The sequence below is a fragment of the Balaenoptera ricei genome, chromosome 19 (assembly GCF_028023285.1).
Source record: "Balaenoptera ricei isolate mBalRic1 chromosome 19, mBalRic1.hap2, whole genome shotgun sequence".
Lineage (NCBI taxonomy): Eukaryota > Metazoa > Chordata > Mammalia > Artiodactyla > Balaenopteridae > Balaenoptera > Balaenoptera ricei.
Genome location: NC_082657.1, coordinates 50274684 through 50286211, shown reverse-complemented (window position 1 = coordinate 50286211; position 11528 = coordinate 50274684). Strand labels below are relative to the sequence as shown.

General features: G+C 40.4%; 1 protein-coding gene across 1 annotated transcript; it reads right to left on the bottom strand.

Annotated features, from left to right (window-relative positions):
- Positions 1 to 733: 733 nt before the first annotated feature.
- Positions 734 to 1559, bottom strand: LOC132352971 (TBC1 domain family member 14-like). Its single transcript, XM_059903768.1, has one exon. The coding sequence runs from the start codon at positions 1349 to 1351 to the stop codon at positions 734 to 736; it is 618 nt and encodes a 205-aa protein (XP_059759751.1). The 5' UTR covers positions 1352 to 1559.
- Between the last annotated feature and the right edge of the window lie 9969 nt (positions 1560 to 11528).

Below are 11528 nucleotides of genomic sequence, written 5' to 3'. Positions count from 1 at the left end.
ATATAACATGTAATGGTTTGTATCCTTTAAAATGAAATGAGGAATTACTATTTTTTTTGCAGGGGGGTCACAACATAAAATGTATTTCCTTTTGCAAGTCAGGGTGAAAAAACTTTAAAAGACTATTCTAGGACAGTGTTTTCCAAACTTCCCTTTAGCCTGAAATCATAAGAATCTAACTTGGGGGCCTAAAATAGATAAGGTAGAAGCTGAAGACTCTGGTCCCATGTGATCCTCTCCTAACACCCCCTCCCCAGGGGTCACGGGCCCCAGGCCTGGGAATCTGCAAGGTCAGGGTTCACAGTCAAGTTACAGCACAGGTGCACCAACAGGGGTGCAGAGGGACAGCCTATGCAGGAGTTGAGTGTTCATGTTGTGGAGAAATCATTTGTTGGTTAAATTAAGGTGGCCTTTAAGGCAGGCCCCAAACACTCCCACCCGTGACAGCTAGACAGGCCAGCCCAGCTCCCCCGCCAGCAACCACTTCATGGCCTGATGTCTGTACTATTCCACAGTGACACCAGCGCTTGTGGCCTCAGCTATGAGCTCTCACCTCCAAACCCTTGTTCCCAGCGAGAATTCAGCGGTGTCGGAACAGTCTCAGGGTTTGGGACGGAAGCAACAAACGCTGAGAGTCCCAAAGGCTTGCTCCCAAGATTTGTCTACGGTGCAGACAAATCGGCTTTATTTAAGGGACTGAGCCTCGTTTCAGATGACATTCGGACTTTACCTTCTAGAAGTAAGCCTTTTGTCTCCAATCAATTAGGTAGATGTTTGGAGTTAAGTTGTTTTTCTTGAAATGAGCAAATAATTTTGGCAAATTTTCTTCAACAAATACCTCAAACACAGCAGAATAAGTCAACATAAGGCCGTGGTCCACTTGGAAAAAAGCCATTTGACAGGGTTTATTCAGAAGATTAGAAAAAGCAATGAAGGCATCTACAGTATCTAAGTTCAAGATCAACACGGCTGCTATGAAGGCCATGCCCTGAACATAACCCACATGCGGTCGGTAACAAGTGTAAGCTCCCAAAATGCTGTGCAACATGTTGTGATATGGGCCACCTTGCTGGAAAATGCAGAGATTAGGGAATGTTCTGGAAATGTCTAGTTTAATAAACTCCAGACTGGCTTCTCTGTCTGCTGCTGAAAAACCAGCATCTTCATTCTCCACTTCAGAGCCTCCCGTGCTAAAGGACCACCACTGCTCCTTGGCTTGGGCAAGACAGATACCAAAGAGCTCCTGGGTGATGTTTAACTCGTTGCCAATGGCTAAGCTCCAGACTTTGCCTCTCACACTGGGAGGGATTCCCTGCCACCATAAATCTCGAACTTTCCTAGAGTACCGCATTGTTTCCCGGTTAGGCAAAATCTCTTTATTCCAAGTGAGGACGGCATTTCCAATACTTTATTCTAATCTGCATCTTTCTTCCAGCTGCTTTTTCCTTCTCTGGGCTTCTTTCAACTCTCATTTTTTGGCCTGAACCACCATTTCTTCATACTGTTGCCTGTGTTTCTGAGCTTCTTCAGCTGGCTTTGCTGAGAGATTTGCTGGTCTGTCTTCCAGGATGAGTGTGGTGGTGGAGAGAGGCTCAAAGTCAATATTCTTCCTCACATTCTGCTTTGGTGAGGGTGGCCAGCTAGGTCGTCCAGGCTTGTTTGTTTTCATATTCCAAGAACGCCGAGGGGCTCAGAGGCGCGCGGTCGGCGGCTCCAGGCCCGAGCCAGTGAGCGAGTGGGGCTCCATGGCGGGACCTTGGGCTTGGCTCCGGCGGCCGGGTGGGGCGAGGAATTACTATTTAAATCATAATCTAATATCCTCTTCCACCTGAAACTTTTTGCCATCTGAAATACCTTTTGATAGAAAAGGTATGTTTCTTGTTTCTTTCTTTTCCCTGAATATTTTAAAAATAGTGTTATATTTAAGATTACTATCAGGTTTTCATTTGAATTTCCTGAATGTATATAGCAGGGACTTTTGATTCTTTATTACTAGATATTTTTTTTCTCTCTAGTTGTTGCTGCTTATGGTGTATTATGGGGAGAGAAGAGGGGAGGATTGATTTGTGAAAGATAGGTTGTCGTGGCTAGACAAGTCATGTGTAGGTCAAGTTGTTTGTGAGTGACCTGCTAATGTTGTAGAAAGATTTCATTGTAGTTTTTTTTTTTTTTTTAAATGCTACATTTGCGCTTTTTTTTTTTTTTTTAATTTATTTATTTATTTTCGGCTGTGTTGGGTCTTCGTTTCTGTGCAAGGGCCTTCTCTAGTTGCGGCGAGCGGGGGCCACTCTTCATCGCGGTGCGCGGGCCTCTCACTGTCGCGGCCTCTCCCGTTGCGGAGCACAGGCTCCAGACGCGCAGGCTCAGTAGTTGTGGCTCACGGGCCTAGCCGCTCCGCGGCATGTGGAATCTTCCCGGACCGGGGCACGAACCTGTGTCCCCTGCATTGGCAGGTGGATTCCTAACCACTGCGCCACCAGGGAAGCCCCATTGTAGTTTTATATTTTATTGAATTTAATTATACACACAGGGCAAATGAAAGGTGTAATGCAGTTGGTTTTGTGGTGTTTCATTCAATGTGATGGACATTTTATAAGTACACTGAAAATAGTGGGGAGAGGATTTTAAATCTGTCTACTTTTTATCATCTGAATTTTACACAGAGCTACGGTATAGTTAATCATTTAAAATTCTAGATTTGTTTTGCTCTGTTGAATTTGATTGAGTTATATTTGAGATTTAAAAGTTAGAATGGGGCTTCCCTGGTGGCACAGTGGTTAAGAATCCGCCTGCAAATGCAGGAGACACGGGTTCAAGCCCTGGCCTGGGAAGATCCCTTATGCCATGGAGCGTGTATATATATATATATATATATATATATCCAGATCAAGATATAAAACATTTTCAGGGATTTCCCTGGCTTTCCAGTGGTTAAGAATCCACGCTTCCAATGCAGGGGGCGTGCCCTGGTTGGGAAACTAAGATCCCACATGCCACCATATTTGCAAATGAAGCAGCTGACAAGGGCTTAATTTCCAAAATATACAAACAGCTCATACAGCTCAATAACAAAAAAACAAACAACCCAATCAAAAAATGGGCAGAAGACCTAAATAGACATTTCTCCAAAGAAGACATACAGATGGCCAACAGGCATATGAAAAAATGCTCAACATTGCTAATTATTAGAAAATGCAAATCAAAACTACAGTGAGGTGTCTATCACCTCACACCTGCCAGAATGGCCATCATCAAAAAATCTACAAAGAATGAATGCTGGAGAGGGTGTGAGGAAGAGGGAACCCTCCTACACTGTTGGTGGGAATGTAAATTGGTGCAGCCACTATGGAGAACAGTATGGAAGTTCCTTGAAAAACTAAAAATAGAGGTACCATATGATCCAGCAATCCCACTCCTGGGGCATATATCCGGAGAAAACCATACTTAGAAAAGATACATGCACCGCAGTATTCATTGCAGCACTATTTACAATAGCCAATACATGGAAGCAACCTAAGTATCCATCAACAGATGAATGGATAAAGAAGATGTGGTATATATGTACAATGGAATATTACTCAGCCATAAAAAACCAAAATAATGCCATTTACAGCAACATGGATGGTTGTAAAGATATCACACTACGTGAAGTGAGTCAGAGAAAGACAAATAGCATATGATATCACTTATATGTGGAATCTTAAAAAATGATACAAATGAGCTTATTTACAAAACAGAAACAGACTCACAGACAGAAAACAAACTTATGGTTATCAAGTGGGAAAGCGGGAAGAGGTATAAATTAGGAGTTGGGAATTAACAGATACATGCTGCTATATGAAAAACAGATAAACAAGGACCTATACTATAGAGTAAGGGAAGTATATTCAATGTCTTATAACAACCTGTAATGGAAAAGAATCTGAAAAAGAATATATATGTATATATAAAGAATATATATATATAAAGAATATGTATATATGTGAAGAATATATATATGTAAAGAATATATTTATATATAAAGAATATATATATATAACTGAATCACTTTGCTGTGAAACTATCACAGTATTGTATATCAACTATACTTCAATTAAAAAAAGACCTGTAGTACCAAGAAACCAGGAAAAAAATTTTTTCAACTACTGTATATTTACTTCATATAAATGTCTTGTGAACATTTTACATCATGAGTTTAAATTTTCTGTTCTGTGGAGATATTTTTACACTTTAAAAATTATTTTAAACATATTAAACATGGTTATTACATAATCTGTGTTTGATAATTCCAAAAAATGAACTCGTAGGTTTGTTTTTGCTGGTTTCTTCCATAGTGCATAGTTTGTTCCACCAGATAACATTTGTGTTTATTGCAATCTGGCTTTTTTCAGTGTGACTAGTCGCATACAACTAAAAAAAAATTTTTTTTATTGGAGTATAATTGCTTTACAATGTTGTGGTAGTTTCTGCTGTACAATGCAGTGAATCAACTATATGTATACCTATATTCCCTCCCTCTTTGACCTCCCTCTCCCCACCCCATCCCACCCAACTAGGTCGTCACAGAGCACCGGGCTGAGCTTCCTGTGCTTTATAGCTTGTTCCCACTAGCTAGCTATTTCACGCATGGTAGTGTATATATGCCCATCCTAATCTCCCAATTCATCCGACCATCCCCTTCCCACCCCGTGTCCACATGTCTGTTCTCTATGTCTACGTCTACCTCTCTATTCCTGCCCTGCAGATAGGTTCATCTGTACCATTTTTCTAGATTCCACATATATGCGTTAATATATGATATTTGTTTTTCACTTTCTGGCTTACTTCACTCTGTATGACAGACTCTAGATCCATCCATATCTCTACAAATGACCCAATTTCATTTCTTTTTATGGCTGAGTAATATTCCATTGTATATATGTACCACACCTTTATTTATTTATTTATTTATTTATTTAACATCTTTATTGGAGTATAATTGCTTTACAATGGTGTGTTAGTTTCTGCTTTATAACAAAGTGAATCAGTTATACATATACATATGTTCCCATATCTCTTCCCTCTTGCATCTCCCTCCCTCCCACCCTCCCTCACCCACCCCTCTAGGTGGTCACAAAGCACCGAGCTGATCTCCCTGTGCTATGTGGCTGCTTCTCACTAGCTATCTATTTTATGTTTGGTAGTGTATATATGTCCATGCCACTCTCTCACTTTGTCACAGCTTCCCCCTCCCCATATCCTCAAGTCCATTCTCTAGTAGGTCTGTGTCTTTATTCCTGTCTTACCACTAGGTTCTTCATGACTTTTTTTTTCCCCTTAGATTCCATATATATGTGTTAGCATACTGTATTTGTTTTTCTCTTTCTGACTTACTTCACTCTGTATGACAGACTCTAACTCCATCCACCTCACTACAAATAACGAAATACAATTTCGTTTCTTTTTATGGCTGAGTAATATTCCATTGTATATATGTGCCACATCTTCTTTATCCATTCACCCGATGATGGACATTTAGGTTGTTTCCATGTCCTGGCTATTGTAAATAGTGCTGCAGTGAATATTGTGGTACATGTCTCTTTTTGAATTATGGTTTTCTCAGGGTATATGCCCAGCAGTGGGATTGCTGGGTCATACGGTAGTTCTATTTTTAGTTTTTTAAGGAACCTCCATACCGTTCTCCACAGTGGCTGTGTCCATTTACATTCCCACCAGCAGTGCAAGAGGATTCCCTTTTGTCCACATCCTCTCCAGCATTTATTGTTTGTAGATTTTTTGATGATGGCCATTCTGACTGGTGTGAGGTGATACCTCAGTGCAGTTTTGATTTGCATTTCTCTAATAATTAGTGATGTTGAGCAGCTTTTCATGTGCCTCTTGGCCATCTGTATCTCTTCTTTGGTGAAATGTCTATTTAGGTCTTACACCCATTTTTTAATTGGGTTGTTTGTTTTTTTGATATTGAGCTGCATGAGCTGTTTGTATATTTTGGAGATTATTTCATTGTCTGTAGCTTCGTTTGCAAATATTTTCTCCCATTCTGAAGGTTGTCTTTTCGTCTTCTTTATGGTTTCCTTTGCTGTGCAGAAGCTTTTAAGTTTAATTAGGTCCCATTTGTTTACTTTGTTTTTATTTTCATTATTCTAGGAGGTGGTCAAAAAAGATCTTGCTGTAATTTATGTCAAAGAGTGTTCTTCCTATGTTTTCCTCTAAGAATTTTATAGTGTCTGGTCTTACATTTAGGTCTTTAATCCATTTTGAGTTTATTTCTGTGTATGGTGTTAGGGGGTGTTCTAGTTTCATTCTTTTACATGTAGCTGTTCAGTTTTTCCAGAAACACCTATTGAAGAGACTGTCCTTTCTCCATTGTATGTTCTTGCCTCCTTTGCCATAAACAAGGTGACGATAGGTGCATGGGTTTATCTCTGGGCTTTCTCTTGTACCACTGATCTATATTTCTGTTTTTTTTTTTTTTTAAATTTATTTATTATTTTTGGCTGCATTGGGTCTTCGTTGCTGTGTGTGGGTCTCTCTAGTTGTGGCGAGCAGGGCTACTCTTCATTGTGGTGTGCGGGCTTCTCGTTGCGGTGGCTTCTCTTGTTGAGAAGCACAGGTTTTAGGCACGTGGGCTTCAGTAGTTGCAGCACGTGGACTCAGTAGTTGCGGCATGCGGGCCGTAGAGCGCGTGGGCTTCAGTAGTTGTGGTGTGTGGGCTCAGTAGTTGCGGGTGCACAGGCTCTGTGGCATGTGGCATTCAGTAGTTGTGGCGCACGGACTCAGTAGTAGTGGCTCACAGGCTCTAGAGTGCAGGCTCAGTAGCTATGGCGCATGGGCTTAGTTGTTCTGTGGCATGGGGGATCTTCCTGGACTAGGGATCGAACCCGTGTCCCCTGCATTGGCAGGCGGATTCTTAACCACTGCACCCCCAGGGAAGTCCCATATATTTCTGTTTTTGTGCCAGTACCATACTGTCTTGATTACTGTAGCTTTGTAGTATAGTCTGAAGTCTGGGAGCCTGATTCCTCCAGCTCCGTTTTTCTTTCTCAAGACTGCTTTGGCTATTCGGGTCTTTTATGTTTCCATACAAATTGTAAAATTTTTTGTTCTAATTCTGTGAAGAATGCCATTGGTAATTTGATAGGGATTGCACTGACTTTGTAGGTTGCTTTGGGTAGTATAGTCATTTTCACAATATTGATTCTTCCAATCCAAGAACATGGTCTGTTTCTCCATCTGTTTGTGTCATCTTTGATTTCTTTCATCAGTGTTTTATAGTTTCTGAGTACAGGTCTTTTGCATCCTTAGGTAGGTTTATTCCTAGGTATTTTATTCTTTTTGTTATGATGGTAAATGGGATTGTTTCCTTAATTTCTCTTAGTATATAGGAATGCAAGAGATTTCTGTGCATTAATTTTGTGTCCTGCAACCTTACCAAATTCATTGATTTGTTCTCATAGTTTTCTGGTGGCATCTTTAGGATTTCCTAGGTATAGTATCATGCCATCAGCAAACAGTGACAGTTTTACTTCTTTTCCAATTTGTATTCCTTTTATTTCTTTTTCTTCTCTAATTGCCATGGCTAGGACTTCCAAAACTATGTTGAATAAGAGTGGCGAGAGTGGACATCCTTGTCTTGTTCCTGATCTTAGAGGAAATGCTTTCAGTTTTTCACCATTGAGAATGAAGTTTGCTGTGGGTTTGTCATATATGGCCTTTATTATGTTGAGGTAGGTTCCCTCTGTGCCGATGTTCTGGAGAGTTTTTATCATAAATGGGGGTTGAATTTTGTCAAAAGCTTTTTCTGCATCTATTGAGATCATATGTTTTTTATTCTTTAATTTGTTAATGTGGTGTATCACATAGATTGATTTGCATATATTGAAGAATCCTTGCATTCCTGGGATAAATCCCACTTGATCGTGGTGTATAATCCTTTTAATACGTTGTTGGATTCTGTTTGCTAGCATTTTGTTGAGGATTTTGCATCTATGTTCATCAGTGATATTGGTCTGTAATTTTCTTTTTTTGTGATACCTTTGTCTGGTTTTGGTATCAGGGTGATGGTGGCCTCGTAGAACGAATTTGGGAGTGTTCCTCCCTCTGCAATGTTTTCTAAGAGTTTGAGAAGGATAGGTGTTAGCTCTTCTCTAATGTTTGATAGAATTCGCCTGTGAAGCCATCTGCCTGGACTTTTGTTTGTTGGAAGATTTTTAATTACAGTTTCAATTTCATTACTTGCTATATGTCTGTTTATATTTTCTAATTTTTCCTGATTCAGTCTTGGAAACTTGTACCTTTCCAAGAATTTGTCAGTTTCTTTGAGGTTGTCCGTTTTACTGGCATATAGTTGTTTGTAGCACTCTTACAATCCTTTGTATTTCTGTGGTGTCAGGTGTGATTTCTCCTTTTTCATTTCTAATTTTATTGGTTTACGTCCTCTCCCTTTTTTTCTTGATGAGTCTGGCTAAAGGTTTATCAATTTTGTTTATCTTTTCAAAGAACCAGTTTTCAGTTTTATTGATTTTTGCTATTGTTTCCTTCATTACTTTTTCATTTATTTCTGATCTGATCTTTATGATTTCTTTCCTTCTACTGACTTTGGGTTTTCTTTGTTCTTCTTTCTCTAGTTGCTTTAGGTGTAAGCTTTGATTGTTTGTTTGAGATTTTTCTTATTTCTTGGGATGAGAATGAATTGCTATAAACTTCCCTCTTAGAACTGCTTTTTCTGCATCCCATAGGTTTTGGGTCATCATATTTTCATTGTCATTTGTTTCTGTGTATTTTTTTTTGTTTATTTCTTCTTTGGTTTCTTCAGTGATCTCTTGGTTATTTAGTAGTGCACTGTTTAGCCTCCGTGTATTTGTGTTTTTTACAGGTTTTTTTTCCTTTAATTTATTTCTAATCTCATAGCATTGTGGTCAGGAAAGATGCTTGATATGATTTCAATTTTCTTAAATTTACTGAGGCTTGATTTGTGACCCAAGATGTGATCTATCCTGGAGAATGTTCTCTGTGCACTTGAGAATAAAGCGTATTCTGCCACTTTCGGGTGGATGTCCTATAAATATCAGTTAAGTCTTTCTCGTCTGTTGTGTCATTTAAAGCTTGTGTTTCCTTATTTTCTGTTTGGATGATCTGTCCATTGCTGTAAGTGGGGTGTTAATGTCCCCTACTATTATTGTGTTACTGTCGATTTCTCCTTTTATGATTGTTAGCATTTGCCTTATATGTTGAGGCCCTCCTATGTTGGGTGCATAAATATTTATAATTGTTATATCTTCTTCTTGGATTGATCCCGTGATCATCATGTAGTGTCGTTCCTTATCTCTTGTAACTTTCTTTATTTTAAAGTGTATTTTATCTGATACGAGTATTACTACTCCAGCTTTCCTTTGATTTCCATTTGCGTGGAATATCTTTTTCCATCCCCTCACTTTCAGTCTGTATGTGTCCCTAGGTCTGAAGTGGGTCTGTTGTAGACAGCATATATATGGGTATTGTTTTTGTATCCATTCAGCCAGTCTGTGTCTATTGGTTGGGGCATTTAATCCATTTACATTAAAGGTTATTATTGATATGTATGTTCCTATCACCATTTTCTTAAGTGTTTTGGGTTTGTTTTTGTGGGTCTTTTTCTTCTCTTGTGTTTCCCACCTAGAGAAGTTCCTTTAGCATTCGTTATAAATATGGTTTGGTGGTGCTGAATTCTCTTAGCTTTTGCTTGTCTGTAAAGCTTTTGATTTCTTCGTTGAATCTGAATGAGATCCTTGCTGGGTAGAGTAATCTTGGTTGTAGGTTTTTCTCCTTCATCACTTTAAGTATATCCTGCCACTCCCTTCTGGCTTGTGGAGTTTCTGCTGAAAAATCAGCTGATAACCTTATGGGGATTCCCTTGTATGTTGTTTGTTGCTTTTCCCTTGCTGCTTTTAATATTTTTTCTTTGAATTGAATTTTTGTTAGTTTGATTAATATGTGTCTTGGTGTGTTTCTCCTTGAGTTTATCCTGTATGGGACTCTGCACTTCCTGGACTTAGGTGGCTATTTCCTTTCCCATGTTAGGGAAGTTTTTGACTATAATTTCTTTAAATATTTTCTCAGACTCTTTCTCTTCTTCTTCTGGGACCCCTATAATTCAACTGTTGGTGTCTTTAATGTCCCAGAGGTCTCTGAGACTGTCCTCATTTCTTTTCATTCTTTTTCTGTATTCTGTTGTGCAGCAGTTATTTCCACCATTCTGTCTTTCAGCTCACTACTTGTTCTTCTCCCTCAGTTATTCTGTTATTGATTCCTTCTAGTGTATTTTTCATTTCATTTATTGTGTTGTTCATCTCTGTTTGTTTGTTCTTTAGTTCTTCTAGATCTTTGTTAAACACTCCTTGTATTTTCTCAATCCATGCTGCAATTCTATTTCCAAGATTCTGGATCATCTTTACTATCATTACTCTGAATTCTTTTTCAGGTAGCTTGGCTATTTCCTCTTCATTTATTTGGTCTTGGAGGTTTTTACCTTGCCCTTTCATCTGTGACATATTTTTTTGTCATTTCATTTTTTTTTTTTTTTGATGGGTGGGATTGTGTTCCTGTCTTACTGGCTGTTTGGCCTGAGGCTTCCAGCACTGGAATTTGTAGGCTGTTGGGTAGAGCCACGTCTTGGTGCCAAGGTGAGGACCTCCAGGAGACCTCACTCCGATGAATTTCTTGGGGTCTGAGGTTCTCTGTTAGTGCAGTGGTTCTGACTCAGAGTTCCCACCACAGGAGCGTAGGCCTAAACACCAGCTCTTGAACCAAGATCCCGCAAGCTGCGTAGGGGGGAAGAAAAAAGAGCAGAACAATAATAAAGAGTAAAAACTAAGATTAGAAAACTAATAGATATGTTAGAAAAAATAAAAATATAAATGAAACAACAACCTTTTACCAAAAGGTAAAATAGAATCACAATAGCAAAAAAAAAAAAAAAAATCCAGAACAGGCCTTGGCTGTGGGGGTTGGGGCTTAGGCAGGGGTGGGATTTAGGTAGGAGGCAGCCCTATGATTAGGATCCACAGGGCCAAAAAAGGCCCTGGGGGTGGGGGGTGGGGTGGGGGCGGGGCTTAGGCTCAGTGCCTCACCCAGGTGACCCACCCAGGAGAGGCCCAGGAGTACCTGTGGCCCAGGAGGGTGGAGCACCAGGTCTGGGACCCCAGCAGGCTCCCTGGGCCCGAGTGGGCAGGGGAAACTAGTCTCCCCTGATCCTCTGATCCTGGAGGGCCCCTCCACCTCCACCTCTCCTCTTCTTCCCACCCCTCCCTCCTACCAAGGACCAGTGCAGCCGGAAGGGTCATTGGAGGGGGAGGACCCAGCCTGGGAGCACAGCAGGCTTCCCGGGGCCGATTGGGCAGGGGAAACGCTAGCTGCACTGCCCCCTGATCCTCCAAGCCCCCAAGGGTCCCTCCAGATGTGGGAACCCCTCCCCTCTCCCAGCCACCCCTCAGGGCACTGGTCCTGTCTGGCCTCCACTTCTCCTCCCCCCTCAGTCCCCCCTATGTGTC